General features: G+C 39.7%; 1 protein-coding gene across 1 annotated transcript in view; it reads right to left on the bottom strand.

Annotated features, from left to right (window-relative positions):
* Positions 1 to 537: 537 nt before the first annotated feature.
* The window catches only part of SPAG1 (sperm associated antigen 1), a 94,013-nt gene continuing 72,155 nt past the window's right edge, over positions 538 to 22,395 (bottom strand). Inside the window, 7 exon segments of the mRNA XM_061171583.1 lie at positions 538 to 1,058; positions 1,166 to 1,537; positions 2,621 to 2,785; positions 7,805 to 7,931; positions 9,828 to 9,960; positions 11,871 to 11,999; positions 13,703 to 13,869. Coding sequence (XP_061027566.1) covers positions 927 to 1,058; positions 1,166 to 1,537; positions 2,621 to 2,785; positions 7,805 to 7,931; positions 9,828 to 9,960; positions 11,871 to 11,999; positions 13,703 to 13,869 — 1,225 coding nt within the window. The 3' untranslated portion in view covers positions 538 to 926.

Below are 22,395 nucleotides of genomic sequence, written 5' to 3'. Positions count from 1 at the left end.
TGAAGGTTTTATCATAAGAAACACCTTTACTCTGACCCAGTTAACAAGGGAGCTCTCAATATAGAGTTCTTCATTTTCCCTTTTGCACTAAGGGAATAAATATGATCATGCTTAAAGGAGGGGGGAAAAAAAGAGGGAGAAGTCATTCAAAATGTTTGGGGGAAATGTGGGAGTGACAATTCAAATAGAAATGCAGGCTTAGTTGCTTTTATATAGTGGTTGTTTCGTTATTGCTTATATAAGCAACACATAAGGGAAACTTGCCTTTAAAAATCTAGTAAAAAGTAGCAGAATTTCAGGCAATTTTTGTTCTTAATTATTAGGCAATGCTTCCATATTAGAAAAAAATAAGTTCCTCTTATAGCTCTAAATTAATAATCACAATTTATTTAATAATCATTTCATATTATAGACTTAAGTGTTACATTTCATCTTAGAGGCCTGTAATCCACAAGTAGTAAAAAATGGGATTTATATATATCTTAGCAGGAAATAAAAGTGATGTAATAATCACTGTTAATGATTTCCACTTTTAAAAATGAACTGTAAAGAAATACATTTCTATCAAACTTAACAGGACTCCTTCATAGCCCAAAGAAGTGTAATTTAACTCAAAATTTTAACAAGTAAGTTATTAAAAGAAAATGTATAATATAAATTAAAACGCATCTTAACAAGTTCCAGATATACTTATTATTAAATATAAAGATGTTAGCTCTGGTACATAAGAAAATATTTACAACTAATAAAAAGCAGATTGTAGAATATATGTGTTCTATGTATAAAAATAAGTAAAATATTTTATAGTCCAGACCAAGGGATCTTTTCTAAGCCAGGTTTTATCCATGCAACTCTATTACAATACCATCTCATTAGCATTACTGGAACACATACATGCATGGAAGAAATCTAACAATAATCTTTATTTAAAGCTCATACTGCCTTTTGAGGGCCTGCACATCTTCTAAAGTAAAATGTTTGTTTGGTGTGTCTGAGAGGTCATCAAAGAGCTGTTTAATCTGCTCCTTTTGGCCCTTGCTAATCAGTGTCAACATCATCTGAAAGAAGGAGAAAAATTATATTAGCATACAAACTGGCATTATAAAGTTGTTATAAAAACCCTAAAACAAATCAATCTCCATGAATAACATAGTTTGCCACTTACCTTAAACCTTTCTGCTTTACTCAGATATAAAAGATGCTGATATACCAAAGAAGGATCTTTATCAATTAGATTATTTTTCAGAGACTGGATGAGGAGCAGGAATGTATCCCCTTCAAGTTTGTTACTCAACAACACTGGCAAGTCTTTCGGTTCAGTGATGGCTAACAGGTGTGCACAGGCTTCTTTATCTTTCCTAATACTGACGGCGTTTATAACCTGGCCAAATTCGTAGGCATTGTTAGGCTTGGGGATTGGTAGTTTCTCATAGAATTCTCGTGGCCCGTTGCTTGTGTACCCCTTCTCAGAAGCACGGGAGTCAGTGGAGACGTCCTCCGAAGTCCTTTCAGGCTCCTCTTTATGGCCTTCATTCACCTTCAGGGGGAGACAAATTACACTGTGACACAACGGCCACTGCACACACCCCATAAAGGTAAGTTACCTTTATTAAAACGGGAAGGAACTGAAAAATACAGGTGGACTGTGGTTTAGTCAAGTTCTAAGTGAAAAATATATAACTTGTAATAATCATAAAATCTACTTTTTTTTAGGAAGAGAAGTTTTAAAGTATAAGTATCCATTCATAAAAGCATTCTTTTTTAAAGTTTAAAAAAAATTTTTGACATTGAGAATGTGACAGTGAAATTTTATAATTTTCCACAAGTAAAAGCTGCTGTATAAAAGAAGACCTGTAACAACTTTATATCTCTTCTTCATGATAAATTTTACATTTACTTGTTTCGTTACATTTGATAGAGAAGTCAACTTACATTTTTCTATTCTCTTAAAACACCTTTTTCCTTCCCTCCTTAGAGGGAAAAAACTCCCTAGCTTCTTTCGCATATTAGCCTTTAACTCTTAGTAGAAATGTAAGATGATAGGTAGCTGACACAGGAATCCAAGAGCTGACATTCCTCACTAAAGGCAAAACAAAAGGCTACAGCACAAGGCATCCAGTTGTCTGAAATCACAAAGGTAGGTTTGATTCTAGGGTAGTCCAGGACCCCTGATGAGGCCGGTCTTGTTTACAAGTTTACTAAAAAAAGTCTAAATCAATCAGGAACCCTCTATGGGGTGTGGTGTGCAGGACCACTGAAATTGAATCAGTCCTGTAGGGTTCTCTGGGTCGACCAGGAAGCAAAGCTCAGTAGCCACAGGCTCGCAGGGCAACCTGGAGTGGAAACAATAAAACCACAGGCCAGGTGGTACGGGGGGGAGCGGAGCACAGAAAGGAAGAATGCAGACACCCAAGGGTCCTTGGACCCAAGTTGGGAAATGCAATGGCTAATTATCACAACAAAAGAAAAATCTTGTCATTATAATTTGTTAAAATGTCTTCATTGATCATCAGAATAAAAACACGAAATTTTTAAAAGTCATAAGAATATGACCTCAGAATCCCATATGAGTTATAGGATCTCCAAAAGAGTACTTTCAGAGATAATCAAATATACATACCTCTTGAATCTCAATTTTCCTTCTCTCCTTTTCTTTGTTGAATGGTGCTGCATTATCCTGAACATTCAGGATTCTGGTGACCTCTTCCAGTTCCATTTTTGCCTCAATAATATTTGGGTCTAGTAGGAGAACTTTATGGAGATCGTTTAAACTTTTCTGATAATTCTGAAAGCAGGAAGGCAGAGAAAATAATTTTCATACATAAAAGGAGAAGGGGCACAGATGAGCCCGGGTGGGAGTGAAATTGGTGAGACGAGTACACAGAGTGTGTGCAGTGGGTTCCATTAGTACCACAGTAGTAAAGTTAGGCCTATGAGGTAAGTCTTGGGCTAAATATTGTAGCCCACAACACAGTGGCCATCCTCTACAGAAGAGTGAGCACAGAATCTGGGGTTAGAAGGCAAGTTAAGTTCTGTATCACCACAGCTTTCATAGTCCCTGGCACACACAGGCATTTGTGGTCTGCTGAATGAATAGATGAAAGAGCGAACGGCCTCACATCAGCACCTACTAGCAATGAAAGCTTGAGCAAGATCCCACTTAACCTTTCTGAGCTTCAGTTCTCTCATCTTTAGAGTAAGGATGAGAAGAGATACTCTAGTTTTCACGAGGTTGTGCCGAGTAATCAGTGCATTAATAAAATAACATGGGAGTGGCTTAGCCTCAGTAAGAGCTGGGCCAGTGTTAGCTGTTATCATGATGCCCTGTTCTGTAACACCCTTCGAGTTGTCTACTGCTCAAACAGCCTGGAGTCAACCTTTATTCCTCCATAAACAGTCAGGCAATACTCTGGAGAGGTTGAGGGGAAGGAGAAGGGATCTACGCTTAACCAGACACTGCACAGAATCTGCTGGCAGAGACGGACACCACAGAATCACAGTCTGCTGTGACAAGCTACATTCTAGAACTACAGACTAGACCCGTGTTTTGATTAAGCCAAAATTAATTGTGAGGAGGCCAGGAATTCCAATGACGTGTAACCTCTCAAGGATTCATGACATATAATAACAGCATGTACCGGACACTGAAGCACAGGTAAAATAAGCTGGGGGTTATGTGACACCCCTGCGGGACGAGCTGTAATGCCGCGGCCCTTTCCACGCCAGCCAGCAACATACTAGAGCAAGAGTGATGTGTTTAAAAGGGATAACCTTAAACCTGCTCTAACTTATTTTTTAAAAAGGTAAATTATTTACAAACTGTAGTACATCAGCGCTATTAACAACAAATCACACAGCACTGTGTCACAACAGCGCAGTTGGAAAACCTGCTACAAAAATACAAATGACACTGTGTTTCCATCCTAGGTGTTCCAGGCACGGAATCATACTGAAAGGCAAGAAGGGGGGGCAGCAGGGCAAGCTGAGGGAGTAATAATAGCTAACTCTTACCTGTCTCAGCATTTTGCAAGTCTTCTTATTTTAGTCCCGCAATAGCCCTATAAATACTAACTGTTACTGTCCCCATTTAAAGATGAGGAAACTGAGGCATAGAAAGATAATCTTTGAGATGATGAAGGCAGCAATGAGCAGAAGGTGAATGATAAGACAGTGGTGGAGCGCAAGTGAGAGGCCTGAAAATGGAGATTTGTGAGCTGCAGCCTTGGAAATAGAAGGCCACCAGCAAGGAGTTGACATGATTATTTTTTCATCCATTCAAGGAAAGTCTGTGCCTAAAGACCAATCTGTCTGGTTGGAAGAAACCTAAGAAAGCAAGAAATACACTTTGATAAATGTTAAACAGAGGCAGGCAAGTATGAAGAGAGGGCCCGACAGCAGGAGGAGTGGGGATGGCCATGGAGCAGGGAGGCGGTGGCAGAGGAGGGGCCGGGCTGCTGGGTCAACACAGCGTCAGACCAGATCCGGCCCCTCCGTGGGCCAGGGGCTAGGACACCGTAGGGGAAAGGACAGCCGGGGCCCCGGCCCTCGTGGAAGCTTACGTCTTATGAGGGGAAACAATAAGAAAACAAGTGAACAAATGAATAAATAAAGTAAGCGTGCACTGTCATTTATGCAATTAAGAGAAGCAAGGATGGAGACGGACGCTAATGAGGGGAAGGAGTCTCCTTTGACACGGGTGTCAGAGAACACAAGACCTGAAGGGAAGCCAGCCACGCAGAGTAGGGGGCAGAGCAGAGCTCACACAGAGAGAGAAGTGCGGCTCCAGCAAAAAGGAGGACATTAAAAGTTGCTAATGACCTTATTCGTCCTCAAAAAAAAAAAAGGTAAAGTATAATCACATGTGTTTGTGATAACATATGCTATTAATAAATGTGCTTAAACTCCAATAACAGCAATTATTTTAGACGATATTACTCTTTTTGATACTTTTGGCCTGATATAGCATCCCCGGTTGGCTGTGAATTCCCTAAGGCAGGCACTATGTCTTACCACCTCTATGCTCCCAAAGCCTAGCACATGAATGGCACTCGATAGAAGATATAAATTGTAAGTAAAAGCAAAATGTTCAATTATCTTTTCTTATGAAGAACAGCTGAACATTAAGGAAAGCCCTATATTTTTCAAACCTGGCACACAGAAAAAATAAAAATAAAATAAAGCAAGCTAGAAAACAAACAAAATATCTGAAAAAGCACAAGCAGGGCCCCAGCTCCCTGTGAGCCCCTGTGCCACTTCCTCACCAGTCACACAGAGGAAGCCGATCCAGGTGTGAGTTCTGATGCGTTTTATAAGCAGTGGTAGCCTTTAAAGATCCTGAAATTAAATTCACTTGGCACATAACTCAAACTACAGGGTACACAGATCAAGTTATAAGAAATCAAACCAGGAAAGCTGCCAGCCTCATACTCTAGTGGGATAGCATTACTAAAAATTGGGATTATCTTTCTGCATCACAATACAATTTCTAGAATTCATTCCAAGGAAGTATAAAATTCCAGTCTTTCATTAGGTACAACTTCTGACTTTGAATCAAGTAAACAAGTTCAAAGAGTCAGGCAGCCAGTATGGGATAAACCTGTTTTAAGGGTCTGGACATATGTAAACTCATGAGTCATGCAGATCATGAGTACCTCACGGACCCAAATCCATTAAGTTCAAAAACAGTTGAGTAAATTTTCAAGAAGCCTCTTTTAATTCATGGTGCCACACACCACCTAGGAAATCTTTACATGAGGTTTACAAATGAGTATGTTGCTAACAAAAAAAAGGGGAGGGGAGTGGTCAGGTCGCCTGGGCCCTGGGAATACAGTGAACACACTGTGAATACAGGATACAGTGGAGCTGCTGGGCTGGTGAGTGGGGCATCCACATGCTGGGAGGGTGATGCACCCCAGTTCCATGGGGACAGAAGTTCCTGCATGTGGGACATTTCTGGACCTCGCCCTATGCACCTCTTCACTTGCCTGTTCATCTGTGTGGTATATAACAAACTTAGAAGGGCGGGGCAGGGGAGGGAAGGGAGGGCAGCCGCACGGCCCCACTGGTAAGGGGTAGAGGTATGGCTCTACTGCAGCCTGAGGGGATCTAGGATCTAGAAAAGCCTGAGCACTCAGTGCACACAGGTCGTACTCATTTGATACAGGACACAAAAACATGACCACCCTCTCTCAACAAAACCTAGGTTTTATGGAATATATTTTTAGATATTTCCCTGTCAGTGATGGGCAGGGAATTACAAGAACTCTCTCAAACTCAATAAGGTCAACACTCCTCCCTCAAATCTCTCCCTCCTGCTGTACACCCTCCCTTATCACACTGTACTGCTCAGCCACCTGAGACAGAAACCTGTATTTATCCAAAGAAAATGAAAACACTAACTTGAAAAGATACTCCCATGGTCACTGCAGCATTATTTACAATAGCAACCTAAGTGTCCATCAGTGAATGAACAGATAAAGAAAATGTGGTATAGCTACACAATGGAATATTATTCAGCCATAAAAAAGAAGGAAGTTCTGCCATTTGTGACAACATGATGGACTTTGAAGGCGTCATGCTAAGTAAAATTAGTCATATAGAGAAAGACAATTACCTTATGATCTCACTTACATGCGGAATCCAAAAAAACAAAAAAAAAACCCACCAACAACAAAAAAAACAACCACCTGAACTCACAGAAACAGAGAACAGATTGGTGGTTGCCAGAGGCAAGGTGGGAGCTGGGGTGTGGAGGATGGGCGGGAATGGTTGAAGACCCTTAAAAGGTACAAAATTCCAGTTATAAAATAAGTAAGTCATGGAGATGTAAACAGCCTGGTGATTCGAGATAGTAATCGTGTATTGTATATTGGAGAGTCTCTAAGAGAATAAATCTTAAAAGTTCTCGTCACAAAAAAAAATTTGTAACTATGTGTGGTGAACTAGACATATTGTGATCATTTCACAGTATATACAAATACCAAATCACTATGTTGTACACCTGATACTGATATAAAATGTCAATTATATCTCAATTAAAAAAAACTTTAAAGAGGAAAAAAAAAGTCAATGACCTGTACACTGACAATGTGTGAATTTCATTGTATTAAACCTTAATCAACTTGATTCTTTAAAAATACCATTTCAGGAAATGCCATTTCCCAGTATGTTCTGATTTTTCCTTGTCATGTTATTTTCTACAAATGTGAACGTTCACTCAAGTTTTCCACGCAGAATCATCATAAAGAAAAATGTAATTATACAATACTTTCCTTGAAAATAATGGTGTGGTTTTCTTAGAGAAGAATGCCATCCTATAGCCTCACTCTGACCACTGGCCAGTTTAAGGCCCAAATCACAACGAACTTCCCAGACTCTGCCATGTCTCTACCAACGTCCGTGGCGTGAACACACCTTCCATTCTGATACCTCCCTCCCACCCTACAGACAACCCCAGTCCCCTGCTAGAGGAATTCAGTGGCGTTGCTGGTGGCCTTTAGTAATTCAGCCACAAACCTTCCTGTTCTTTAAAGTGGACCTATTATAACTAACAACACTCCTTAGAAAATCAGGGAATAAACCATCATTTTTGAGCTGGAAGGAATCTTAGAAATTATCTAGCTCCACATTATAGTTCGGGGAAATCTGAGGCATCTTCCAAGGTTTTGGGACTGCTGAGTACAGAACTGGGATTAAATCCCAGGATAATGTCACTGCCATTCCTTGAGCCCACAATTTATGTTCATGAAAACCACATGATCTGTTCAGAGCTGACATTTATGTATTAAAACGAAGATTTCCTCACCTTGAGTCCTTTGTGAGCAAGAGCTCGCCTGTAGCATGCTTTCACATTGCTGAGGTCCATCTGAAGCGCCTGGTCACAGTCCTGCTTTGCCTCTTCAAACTGGCCCAGCTTCAGGTAACAGAGGGCTCTGGTATGTAATGGAACTCAGCATTATGAAAGTCAAAACAACATATCTATAAACGTGGACAACTAACAGAAATCAGAAAATAGCTAAATAAGTCCGTTTCTATACCACAGCTGCTGCAATTGAAACCTAACATTTTCCTCCAATTATGGCATTTTCTTGCAATACTCGCAATTAGGGCCCTGGGGATACAACTGCAATCAAAACAGTCCCGGCCCTCAAGGAGGCTGCAGTCTAGGGGAAGAGACAGTCAAAAGAAGCAAACACAATAAAATCTGTAGAGGATGCTCTGGTAGCACAGAGCTAAGACTCTCATCACATTTGGTGGAGCTGAAGCAAGAGGAGGAGTAGTCAGGGAAGACTTCCCAGAAGAAGTGACATTTAAGTTGAAGCCCAGAGTACACAGTGAGAATTATCCAATGCGAAGGCACTGGGCTGAGATTTAATATGTAGGGAGGACACAGCACGTGCAAAGTCCTACAGTGACAGAGAACACGGTGTCTTGATGGACTAAGAAAAGAGCGCTATGGTGGTGATGAGGCTGGGAGAGTGGGAGGCCAGATCAGAAAGGTCCCGGCAGGAGGCTGAGCTTTATCCCAAGGTTAATGGTAGTCCAGTGGTGGGTTTTTAAGCAGAGGCTGATCCGTTCACCATGTTTTAGGAAGATCGCTCCAGCTGCAGCATGGAGAATCAGAGGGAACAAGACTGTGCAGGGACACCTGGGAGGGCACTGCAGACGTCTAGGGAGAGCCGGTGTCAGCCGGACCAGGGGCTGACGGTGAGGGTGGACAGAAAGGCTCACGCCCAAGAGGAATTTAGAAGGTAGGACATCTGAGCTGCTGACAGCCTGGAGAGGGAGGCGTGGGTCAGGGATGATAACCCACCGTGAGCACAGAACGGAGGGAGGTGCTCAGGTCCGGGGCTCAGACACAGAGATTTGGGGGACATAATTGGAAGGTGGTAAATGGAGCTGGGGAGAGGATTAAATGGCCCAGAGAACATTAGAGCAGACAAGGGATCTATGCCTTTAGAAGCCCGAGAACAGCAGGGAAAGAAAAAAGAGAAGTGAGAAGGGGAGAGCCAGGCAAGTGAGCTGTCTGCACCGCAGCCAAGAGGGGAGGTGGTCTCCAGGAAAAACTGAGTGGCCACTGATGCCCAAGACCACTGAGGCCGAACAGGAGAAGGGTAGAAAAATACCTGTTGGGTTCAGTGACAGAATTTTTCACAAAAAAGGTTGCCAAAAGAGGAAAACATGTACAAAAACAAAGCAGTGAGAGATTAAGCTTAAAATTTTTTTCTGAAATAGCTAGGAGAACCCATGCTGAGCCCCTATTCTTTAGGAACCATACCTTATTCTTCCTTGTCACTGCAGACTCTATCTACTCCCTAAAAATCCCCAAATCACCATATTCTAGGTAACTATCTTTTTTACCATAATGTGTTAAACATGGCACCTGAGCAGCATTCTGGAAAAATCTGCCCATTCCTACCACACATTAGAAGATGCCGGGCCCTTCCCTTAGCACTTCAAGAGAAAAAGGGCACTTAAGACGCCAGTTTGAAAGGCAACTGATTCCTGCTCCCACTCTGGAGGACCGCACTGAGGCCTCCTCACGAGCCGCGGTGAGGCCACACGCCAGGGAGAGTCAAAGCAGCACCAGCCAAGGCAGCGATGGCCAAGCGGGAACCTAACGCAGCCCACATCAGACCTCCCAGCTCCAAGACACATCATGTTTTCAATCTCTCCGATAGCCCCACCTCTTTAAAAAACACTCACTTAAAACCATTTGCTATATAGAGTCTCAGAATCATGGGAATAAACTTTGGCAATTAATTTATCTATAATTTTTTCATCAAAAATATTAACATAAGAAATATAGAAAGTTACAAAGAACTTGCCTGTTTGTATAAATGGCACATTCCTTGTTGTTAATCTTTAAGCATTCACTGTATTTACTAAGGGCATCTTTATAGTTTTTGTCCTTTACACATTGATTTCCTTCTTCTTTAAGGGTTTTAAACATTTTTTCATCTATGGGACACACACAAAAAAGAGCAAGTATTCATATAAGCACCTTTACAAAACTTTAAGTATACTGTAAATTAAGTGACCACAAACCATACAGAGCTAAAGTCTAAATGGAACAAAACATTGTATACAAATTAAAAAGATAAATTGGCTATAAGTAAAAATGATTATACAATTATGACACTATTTTTTCAAATTAGAAAATAAAATACAAGTGATTCTATCCTTTTATCCATATTAGCACACCTTCTTTTCTCTGCTGGAGATAGAAATATCTAGTGTTTGGTGTAGTAAGTATTTCATGAAAAGTGAACAAACAAACACATTAAAGCCTGAATTAAGACATCTTCCAACAGTCCAAGTTTCCTTGGAATCACACCTCCTCCACTCTCTGCTCCTAAGGTTTAAGTAAAGCAAATCCTACCCTAGCCCTACCTTTTGGAGTAATCTTTGTTTTACTAACCAGCACACTATGTTCCCTTGGCCACAACAATCTAATTGGTCAGGAATGGACCTATGAGAGCCAATGAGCTACAATAAGATTTTAGTGGCAGCTTCTGGTAAGGTAATTCTTGCTCTTTCCCGTGGAACATGAGGATAAAAGGAGGAGCTATTTTGCCATCGTGCGATGCAAGGGGAGAATCTGTCTGAGAATGGGGCCAACAGAGCAAGAGAGAGGCCAAGACAGACTGCTAAAGAATAACCTCTGAGTGCCGAATCCAGCCATCCCTGCAGCTATCCTACTTGCGGACTTTTCCACAAGGGGTGCCGATAACCTCTTTTGCTTAAGACATTAATGGTTGGGTTTTCTGTTACCTGCAATCAGAGTCCCAACTATTACTATTGCCTATTATCTTGCAGTGAGCATGGCTGACTCCTCACTCAGGATCCATTTCCTTCTTCCTTAGGGTACCTCAGCATTCATTCAGCTATCACTCCTCTCCTACTCAGCCCATGTGTCCAGGGGAAGCTGACCCCACTGATCAGGAACTCATGGCATGGCATTTCTTCATTACAGGGAGTGGTTCAGCAATGGGCACATAACCCATTAGAATAAATACCAACAGAGCTCAGCCAACAGAGTAACAGGCTAAAAAAGCTGGGTCTCTGGGGCAACATATCTCCTCATTCTTAAATTAATGCCACCAAAAGCAATGGTGTCTCTCTCCTTTTGGACATTGATATGTGCAGACATAAAGTCTAAAACTGCTGCAGTTCTATTATTTCTGGCCAGAGCCTGAGCCCTGACAAGTTGTGCCTGATTTTAGAGCCTGCCTGGGCCCTTTCAGTTACTTGAGCCAAAACTATTCCTTACAGTTATAAGTCAACAGATTTTCTGTTACTTGCAACCAAAGTTTTCTAACATACATAAAATGTTAAAATTTAAAGTTTTAAATCTATGTAATAACTTTATGGAGTTTCTTGATATAAAATAAAATTGCATAACAAATTTTAAAATATGCCTTTAAATTCTGTGATCTAAAAATCTTGATAGATGTACTGAATTTATAGTATAAACTTGGAATGTAAAAAATAATCTTATTTGTCCCTCTGCACAAATGGCACGACATATTAACTTTTCATCCTTTATTTCAAATTACAGAATATTTCTGCCTAATGTTTCATGTTTCAAAAGAACTTACACTATGTGGCCAAATGACAGTCCCCATAAATCTTGGTATATCTAAGCTCTAAAACAGAATATTACAGAGGATTTTTTTTCTTCCAATTTGCTGAAAAACTTTCCTCAAGCTTTTCTTCCTACATTGTTTTTAAGTCTTTGGTATCCAGTCTCACTAATAATTAGTACACAAATATGAACAGAAAGAGCTGATTATTCTTGTGCTTATGATTCACTATCACATATCTATAGTACGGTTAGTATATGCACGTTATTAGTAATGAATAGCTACCCTTTATTGAGCAAATGCTTTGTGCCAGGCCCCATTAATAATGGATTCTAGAAGCTAGAGATCTCCATGTTTTTCCCAGGACTGCTGAACCATCTAAAAGCCTTGGCAGAAGTTCCCTGCATCTTCTTTCTAGGCAATGAAAAGGGTGAGCCATTGGGACATCACAGCTCAGCGTGTCTGCAAGATGAAGCTCGACACAGGCACACATGGGGTTCCTAAGCAGGCAGGAGAAATGGAGCCTCAGCCAGCTTTCAAGCAGAAGGCAAGCATGAAGCCACATTTATTAAACACTCTGCACAAAGTTCTGAGGTAAGCACTGTGGGGATGTAGGTATGGATGTGAACAACTACGATACAAGGCAGAAGGAGGTACTGCTGCTAGATATATGTTGTAGGGCTTTTTTGTTGTTGTTGTTGTTGAAAACCTATAGTTTATTTTATAAGAAAATTGGGATTAAATTACAAGGATCCATGTGACCCCAACTTTTGTCAGTCATTTCATGATTTGTGAGGCTCTGGCCCCTTCCCTTGGCGTGGCGGCACAGCCTGAAAAAAATGTATACTTTCTTGTTGTTACTTAATAGAGATCTTCCTGGGCATGTTCCCCAAAACAAACTCCACAGGATGGGAGAAAGGTGCTACTACAGAGTAACAATTTTTGTTCCTACTCCCTCTCAGCTTTGTAAAACCAAAGTCAGATGTTATATAGCCCCATCCCCAAACTTAAATGTAAACAACCAAACGATGTTTTAAATTAAAGCCTTGCATCTTTGACATTCTAGAATTTCTGTATGGTGAGATTTATAAAATTCATATGGAAGTACATAGAAGTTCTTATAATAAATGATGGCATTCCCTAAGACTTAATCTTTAGATCTCTCAATTACACTTTGTAAAACCTTGGTGATCTCATCTAACCTCATAACTTGAAATATCATTTATAACCTGCCTGCTTCCAAGTTTATATGTCAATACAACCTCCCTCCCCTCTCAAACTCTAAGTTCTTTTGAATGTCTAGTAGGTTTTCTGAACTTGATGTGTCCAAAACTGAGTTCTTGATTGTTCCAAATCTAATTTTTCTGCGGTTTTCCCATCTAATAAATGGCACTTCCATCCTTCTACTTTCTCAAGACAAAAACCCTGAAATTATCTGTAGCTCTTCTCCCACATCCAACTAGTCAGCTCTACCTTTAAATTGTAACTAGAATCTAATAATTCTCACTACCTCTTCTACTACCCTCTTTATTCAAGCCACCCTTATCTTTTGACTGGATTATTATGGTAGTTTCTTAATGCCCCTATCTCTTCCTTCCTTGGCTTTCCATAACTGAATCTCATCACAGTGGCCAGGGTGATTCTGCTCAGCTGTCAGTAGCTTTCTATTTGTTGTAGGGCTTTATTTTGCTTTATTATTTCCAAAACATCAGTCTCATTAAACTAGCCTTGCCACATACATGGTGTGTAGAGAACTATATGCTACTCAATTCTTTTTTCTTATTTTTAATAATAATGCTGACTTAACATTTATTAAGAGGCTACTATAAGCTTACACAGTCAGCACATGTGTTAAGTATTTCATATGCATCTCTCCATTTATTCCTGAGAATAACTCCATGAGACAGTTACTCATATTTCCCCCTTTCATATACACTCAAACACTGGAGGTGTGCGGCAACTTCTTAAGACCCTGCAGTTAGAAAGAGGGAGAACAGGGTCTTAACTTAAACCCATAGCAGACGCCTGATTTCATGCACTTACCTTCTGCTTTACTGTGAAAATATATGCACAGCTCACGATAACCCTCAGAAGAAATAAGTGTAGGCTTCCCCTACCTGTGATGCCCGGTTGGTGATGGCTGCAGGAATCTCCCACTTGGTCTGGGGGCGTCTCTGCCACAGGCCGCCAAGCTCGCAATTGTGCAGAAATGGGCACAGCAGGAATGGGCGACAGCTTCTCCCGCCAGCTTGGTCCATCCAGGGCCATTAAAATTTTTGTTATCCTGAAAAGAAAATCAGTTTTCTCTGTTGAGCATGCAATTTGCTTTCTATATTACTGGAGGTCATATCAAGAGTAAAATTTACAAATGCTATGCATTTCTGTACTTCCCTGTAGAAAGCACACAATCTAGCTATTTGCTGTCCACATGAACAGTCTTAAAAAGGACTCTTAAAAATTACCCCAAACTATGTAACTTTAGATCCTTTTTGCATCACAAGAAAAAATTAAGACATTTCTAATTAGTTTAAAATTTTTTTTAATGTATATGCAATAAAATTATAATTTTTAAAAAAGTGAAGTATAAAACTACAATTTAGGAGGCCTAGAAGAAATGTCCCCTGCATAACATTTCATATAATTACTAAATTGATAATGTATTACTCTTGAGAATAATCAGAAGTACTATGGAACTTCTATGCCCAAACTGTATACGAAAGACAGGTGTATAAGACTGGCTGCTAAAACTGATGAGGAGTAGCAGTTACATGGAATAGTGCTTCTTCTTGAAACATTTACCTGTGGTTCAGATACTCTTTACCTTGTGTTTTTTTCCATCTCTAAAATTATCTACTCTTTTTGTTTTCATATGCATAAAGATGAAAGAATAGGATATTGGAGTCTACTACGAGGGCCCTTGTATTAATGACATTTGCTAATGGCTATCATAATATTGAGATAACATCCCTGATTATCACTTTCTCATCACTTTAAACTTACAAAATATCATACTTAGATTTTAAAACAAAACTGAATTATGTCTTTGGGAAAAATCTGGTTTAAAAAAAAAGGTGGTTCCTACCCACCAGAAAGACAAGATCCAGCCTCATCCACCACAACACAGGCACTAGTCTCCTCCACAGGGAAACCTACACAACCCACTCAGCCAACCATAGCCACTGGGGGCAGACACCATAAACAATGGGAACTATGAACCTGCAGCCTGCGAAAAGGAGACCCCAAACACAGTAAGTTAAGCAAAATGAGAAGACAGAGAAACACACAGCAGATGAAGGAGCAAGGTAAAAACCCACCACACCAAACAAATGAAGAGGAAATAGGCAGTCTATCTGAAAAAGAATTCAGAGTAATGATAGTAAAGATGATCCAAAATCTTGGAAATAGAATGGAGAAAATACAAGAAACGTTTAACAAGGACCTAGAAGAACTAAAGAGCAAACAAACAATGATGAACAACACAATAAATGAAATTAAAAATTCTCTAGAAGGAATCAATAGCAGAATAACTGAGGCAGAAGAACGGATAAGTGACCTGGAAGATAAAATGGTGGAAATAACTACCGCAGAGCAGAATAAAGGAAAAAGAATGAAAAGAATTGAAGACAGTCTCAGAGACCTCTGGGACAACATTAAACGCACCAACATTCGAATTATAGGGGTTCCAGAAGAGGAAGAGAAAAAGAAAGGGACTGGGAAAATATTTGAACAGATTATAGTTGAAAACTTCCCTAATATGGGAAAGGAAATAGTCAAGTCCAGGAACTGCAGAGAGTCCCATACAGGATAAATTCAAGGAGAAACACGCCAAGACACACATTAATCAAACTATCAAAAATTAAATACAAAGAAAAGATACTAAAAGCAACAAGGGAAAAACAACAAATAACATACAAGGGACTCCCCATAAGGTTAACAGCTGATCTTTCAGCAGAAACTCTGCAAGCCAGAAGAGAGTGGCAGGACATATCTAAAGTGATGAAAGGGAAAAACCTACAACCAAGATTACTCTACCCAGCAAGGATCTCATTCAGATTCGATGGAGAAATTAAAACCTCTACAGACAAGCAAAACCTGAGAGAATTTAGCACCACCAAACCACCTTTACAGCAAATACTAAAGGAACTTCTCTAGGCAGGCAACACAAGAGAAGGAAAAGGCCTACAATAACAAACCCCAAACAATTAAGAAAATGGTAATAGGAACATACATATCGATAACTACCTTAAATGTAAGTGGATTAAATGCTCCAACCAAAACACATAGACTGGCTGAATGGATACCAAAACAGATCTGTATACGTGCTGTCTACAGGAGACCCACTTCAGACCTAGGGACACATACAGACTGAAAGGGGATGGAAAAAGATATTCCATGCAAATGGAAATCCAAGGAAAACTGGAGTAGCAATTCTCATATCAGACAAAATAGACTTTAAAATAAAGACTGTTACAAGAGACAAAGAAGGACACTACATAATGATCAAGGGCTCAATCCAAGAAGAAGATATAACAATTGTAAATATTTATGCACCCAACATAGGAGCACCTCAATACATAAGGCAAATGCTAACAGCCATAAAAGGGGAAATCGACAGTAACACAATCATAGTAGGGGACTTTAACACCCCACTTTCACCAATGGACAGATCATCCAAAATGAAACTAAATAAGGAAACACAATCTTTAAATGATACATTAAACAAGATGGACTTAATTGATATTTATAGGACATTCCATCCAAAAACAACAGAATACACTTTCTTCTCAAGTGCTCATGGAACATTCTCCAGGATAGATCATATCTTGGGTCACAAATCAAGCCTTGGTAAATTTAAGAAAATTAAAATCATATCAAGTATCTTTTCAAACCACAATGCTATGAGACTAGATATCGATTACAGGAAAAAATCTGTAGAAAATACAAACACATGGAGGCTAAACAATACACTACTTAACAACCAAGAGATCACAGAAGAAATCAAAGAGGAAATCAAAAAATACCTAGAAACAAATGACAATGAAAACACGACGACCCAAACCTATGGGATGCAGCAAAATCAGTTCTAATAGGGAAGTTTATAGCAATACAATCCTACCTCAAGAAACAAGAAACATCTCCAACAACCTAACCTTACACCTAAAGCAATTAGAGAAAGAAGAACAAAAAAGCCCCACAAAGTTAGCAGAAGGAAAGAAATCATAAAGATCAGATCAGAAATAAATGAAAAAGAAATGAAGGAAAGAATAGCAAAGATCAATAAAACTAAAAGCTGGTTCTTTGAGAAGATAAGCAAAATTGTTAAACCATTAGCCAGACTCATCAAGAAAAAAAGGGAGAAGACTCAAATCAATAGAATTAGAAGTGAAAAAGGAGAAGTAACAACTGACACTGCAGAAACACAAAGGATCAAGAGAGATTAATACAAGCAGCTCTATGCCAATAAAATGGACAAACTGGAAGAAATGGACAATTTCTTAGAAAAGCACAACCCTCTGAGACTGAACCAGGAAGAAACAGAAGATATAAACAGACCAATCACATGCACTGAAATTGAGACTGTGATTAAAAATCTTCCAACAAACAAAAGCCCAGGATCAGATGGCTTCACAGGCGAATTCTATCAAACATTTAGAGAAGAGCTAACACCTATCCTTCTCAAACTCTTCCAAAATACAGCAGAGGGAGAAACACTCCCAAACTCATTCTACGAGGCCACCATCACCCTGATACCAAAACCTGACAAAGATGTCACAAAGAAAGAAAACTACAGGCCAATATCACTGATGAACATAGATGCAAAAATCCTCAACAAAATACTAGCAAACAGAATCCAACAGCACATTAAAAGGATCACACACCATGATCAAGTGGGGTTTATCCCAGGAATGCAAGGATTCTTCAATATACGCAAATCAAACAATGTGATAAACCATATTAACAAATTGAAGAATAAAAACCATATGATCATCTCAATAGATGCAGAAAAAGCTTTCGACAAAATTCAACACCCATTTATGATAAAAACCCTCCAGAAAGTAGGCATAGACGGAACTTACCTCAACATAGTAAAGGCCATATATGACAAACCCACAGCCAACATCGTCCTCAATAGTGAAAAACTGAAACCATTTCCACTAAGATCAGGAACAAGACAAGGCTGCCCACTCTTACGACTGTTATTCAACATAGTTTTGGAAGTTTTAGCCACAGCAATCAGAGAAGAAAAAGAAATAAAAGGAATCCAAATTGGAAAAGAAGAAGTAAAGCTGTCACTGTTTGCAGATGACATGATACTATACGTAGAGAATCCTAAAGATGCTACCAGAGAACTACTAGAGCTAATCAATGAATTTGGTAAAGTAGCAGGATACAAAATTAATGCACAGAAATCTCTTGCATTGCTATACACTAATGATGAAAAATCTGAAAGAGAAATTAAGGAAACACTCACATTTACCACTGCAACAAAAAGAATAAAATACCTAGGAATAAACCTACCTAAGGAGACAAAAGACTTGTATGCAGAAGACTATAAGACACTGATGAAAGAAATTAATGATACAAACAGATGGAGAGATATACCATGTTCTTCATTTGGAAGAATCAACATTGTGAAAATGACTGTACTACCCAAAGCAATCTACAGATTCAATGCAATCCCTATCAAACTACCAATGTGATTTTTCACAGCACTAGGACAAAAAATTGCACAATTTGTATGGAAACACAAAAGACCCCAAATAGCCAAAGCAATCTTGAGAAAGAAAAACAGAGCTGGAGGAATCAGGCTCCCTGACTTCAGACTATACTACAAAGCTACAGTAATCAAAGACAGCATGGTACTATCACAAAAACAGAAATACAGATCAATGGAACAGAATAGAAAACCCACACACCTATGTCACCTTATTTTTGATAAAGGAGGCAAGAAGGTACAATAGAGAAAAGATAGCCTCTTTAGTAAGTGGTTCTGGGAAAACTGGACAGCTACATGTAAAAGAATGAAATTAGAACACTCCCTAACACCATACACAAAAATAAAGTCAAAATGGATTAAAGACCTAAATGTAAGGCCAGGCACTATAAAACTCTTAGAGGAAAACATAGGCAGAACACTCTATGACATAAATCACAGCAAGATCCTTTTTGACCCACCTCCTAGAGAACTGGAAATAAAAACAAAAATAAAAATTTAAAAAAACCAGACATTTCTCCAAAGAAGATATACAGATTGCCAACAAACACATGAAAGGATGCTCAACATCACTAATCATTAGAGAAATGCAAATCAAAACTACAGTGAGGTATCACCTCACACCAGTCGGAATGGCCATCATCAAAAAATCTACAAACAATAAATGCTGGAGAGGGTTTGGAGAAAAGGAAACTCTCTTGCACTGTTGGTGGGAATGTAAATTGATACAGCCACTATGAAGAACAGTATGGAGGTTCCTTAAAAAACTAAAAATAGAACTACCATATGACCCAGCAATCCCACTACTGGGCATATACCCTGAGAAAACCATAATTCAAAAAGAGTCATGTACCACAATGTTCACTGCAGCTCTATTTACAATAGCCAGGACATGGAAGCAACCTAAGTGTCCATCGACAGATGAATGGATAAAGAAGATGTGGCACATATATACAATGGAATATTACTCAGCCATAAAAAGAAACGAAATTGAGTTATTTGTAGTGAGGTGGATGGACCTAGAGTCTGTCATATAGAGTGAAGTAAGTCAGAAAGAGGAAAACAAATACCGTATGCTAACACATATATATGGAATCTAAATTTTAAAAAAAAAAGGTTCTGAAGAACCTGCAGGCAGGACAGGAATAAAGATGCAGATGTAGAGAATGGACTTGAGGACACAGGGATGGAGAAGGGTAAGCTGGGACGAAGTGAGAGAGTGGCATGGACATATATACACTACCATATGTAAAATAGCTAGCTAGTGGGAAGCAGCTGCATAGCACAGGGAGATCAGCTCGGTGCTTTGTGACCACCTAGAGGGGTGGGATAGGGAGGGTGGGAGGGAGGGAGACTCAAGAGGGAGGAGATATGGGGATATATGTATATGTATAGCTGATTCACTTTGTTATAAAGCAGAAACTAACACCATTGTAAAGCAATTATACTCCAATAAAGATGTTAAAAATAAATAAATAATTTTATAAAGGTGGTCCCCAAGACTGAGAAAGTTACTGGTAATTAGTAGAATGCATTGAAATTAGTTAGCTCAGTAGTACTTTTTGTGTGAAAAAAATTTTATATTTATATAGAGGCAAATGTAATACATACACTTTCCCTACAATTTCATAAACCGAAATTTCAATAGTGATCTTTGGTTATGATAACCACATCTCATATATTTTAGTGTAAAAAATAAATTTGGGGGCTTCCCTGGTGGCGCAGTGGTTGAGAATCTGCCTGCCAATGCAGGGGACACGGGTTCGAGCCCTGGTCTGGGAGGATCCCACAAGCCGCGGAGCAACTAGGCCCGTGAGCCACAACTACTGAGCCTGCGCGTCTGGAGCCTGTGCTCCGCAACAAGAGAGGCCGCGATAGTGAGAGGCCCGCGCACCGTGATGAAGAGTGGCCCCCGCTTGCCACAACTAGAGGAAGCCTTTGCACAGAAACGAAGACCCAACACAGCCATAAATAAATAAATAAATAAATAAATAAATAAATAAATTTAAAAAAATAAAAAAATAAAAAAAAATAAATTTGAAAAAATAAATGTATAACCACCCACAATAGCAGAAGAAACAGAAGGAAAATTTTAGAAAAAAAGAATTTTGAAGCGAAACTTGTATTACCAGCAGAGAGGTAAGGAAGAAGCAGCTGAAAAGAGATGATGTGTTGCCTGGGAATAAATAAGTATATGCAGGGAAATGTAACACATAAGATTCCTGGAGAGGGATATGGTTAATGGAAGACACATACAAAATAAGCACAGATGTTTAAATTAAAAAAAAAAAAAGCTGCTGTGGCTTAGGTGGCAAAGCAAGCATAAATATGGGATTCATGGAAAGGAACAGTGAAATTTTCTAAATGGATATTTTATAGAAGATATATATAGCAAAACCAGACAAAGCCTCCTCATCTTCTTATCAAACGATGTATCAGCAAGAGCCATTCAATTTAAAAAAACGAATGAGTCTTAAAAGTCAATTTGTGTAAAAGAACCTTCTTGAGTACATATAAAAATTACAATACAATCCTCAAAAAGCTAAACAGAATTACCATATGACCCAGCAATTCCATGCCTAGGTGTAAGAAAAGGAACTGAAAACAGGTATGCAAACAAAACCTTGCACGTGAATGTTCATAGCAGCACTGTTCACAACAGCCAAATGGTGGAAACAGCTGAAAGGTCCATCAACGGATGAATGGATAAACACAATGTGATACATCCATAGGACAGAATATTATTCAGTCATAAAAAGAAATGACGTCAACACACATGCCACACCGCGGACCAACCTTGAAAACATTATGCTAAGTGAAATAAGCCAGACACCAAAGGTACATATTGTATGATTCTATTTATATGAACTATCCAGAAAGGGTAAATCCATAGAGACAGCAGATCAGGTGCTTGGAAAAGGAGAATGAGGAGTGACTGCTTAATGGGGACAGAGTTTCCCTTTGGGGATGAAATATTTTGGAACTAGTTAAAGGTGGTGGCTGCACAACACTGTGAGTGTACTAAAGGCCACTAAATTGTACACCTTAAAATAGTTAATTTAGTTGTTATGTGAATTTTACTTCAATTTTTTAACAAAGTATAATGCAGAAGGTTCAGAAATGTGAATGACCACAGTCTCTCAGACATAAATTCCTCCCTTCAGACCATTCAGCCTATCATTATGAACCAGATTTCCTAAAACACCTCAACAGGCCCCTTGTCTCTCTGTCAGATACTTCTTTGTTTCACGAGAACCCCTAACCCTGGGAGAAGATCCTACTCTCCCCAACCATCTCGGAGACTCCCAGACAGAGGATGGGCCAATTAAGAGCAGAATTCCACAGCATGGGGTGAGCCACGCTCTGTCTGTTGGAGAATGCATTCATTCCACACAATTTTACTGAGGATGCCTACTGTACAAAGTACCGCAACTACAGAGACAGATAAAACACAACCCCGACCTCCAGGAACTCCTAGAAGAATGAGAGAAAAAGAACTTTACAAAAAGAGAAGGCAGAGAATTTACAAACAATATGGAAAGAAGGCACAGGTGGTAGGAGAGGAGCCTGAAGGGCACGTGTGCTGGGGAGATGGTGGATCAGGGAAAGTCCTCTTCTTCAGGACAAGAAGGAATTAACCAGACAAAAAGGGGGAAGAAGAGCCTTCAGACACATATGAGGAGGCAGCAGATGACGTGCAGCGAGGCAGCTGTGCAGCGGGAGAAAAGGCTTGGAGAGCTCTCAGTGACATGCCTGATTTTACAGGATGGAGACCAAGCCGTGAATGCCCACGGTTCCATCTGGTCCCACTCAGATCCAATAACCAATATCTACCCTTTACTTCCAGACAGGCTGGGACCAGACAGGTCCTGAGCGACCACAGGGTAGAAGCACCAAGGAACGGCTGCCCGCTCTCCACACAGATCTTTCCAAGAGTTTTTCTCCAAAGTGCAGTGGGACCAGGTGGGGAGGTAAGGCAGGATCTTAAAAAAAGAATTAATCCGAAACCTGCCATTCTCATTTTCCATAGCTTTGTTCAAGGTCCCCTCGTGGTCTCTCAACGCCCCCGTCACTTCTCCAACAACTGCGGCCCAC

This window comes from Eubalaena glacialis, chromosome 17, assembly GCF_028564815.1.
Source record: "Eubalaena glacialis isolate mEubGla1 chromosome 17, mEubGla1.1.hap2.+ XY, whole genome shotgun sequence".
Classification (NCBI taxonomy): Eukaryota; Metazoa; Chordata; class Mammalia; order Artiodactyla; family Balaenidae; genus Eubalaena; species Eubalaena glacialis.
Note: the sequence above shows the minus strand (reverse complement) of the source record. Positions and strands in the feature narration are given on the sequence as shown.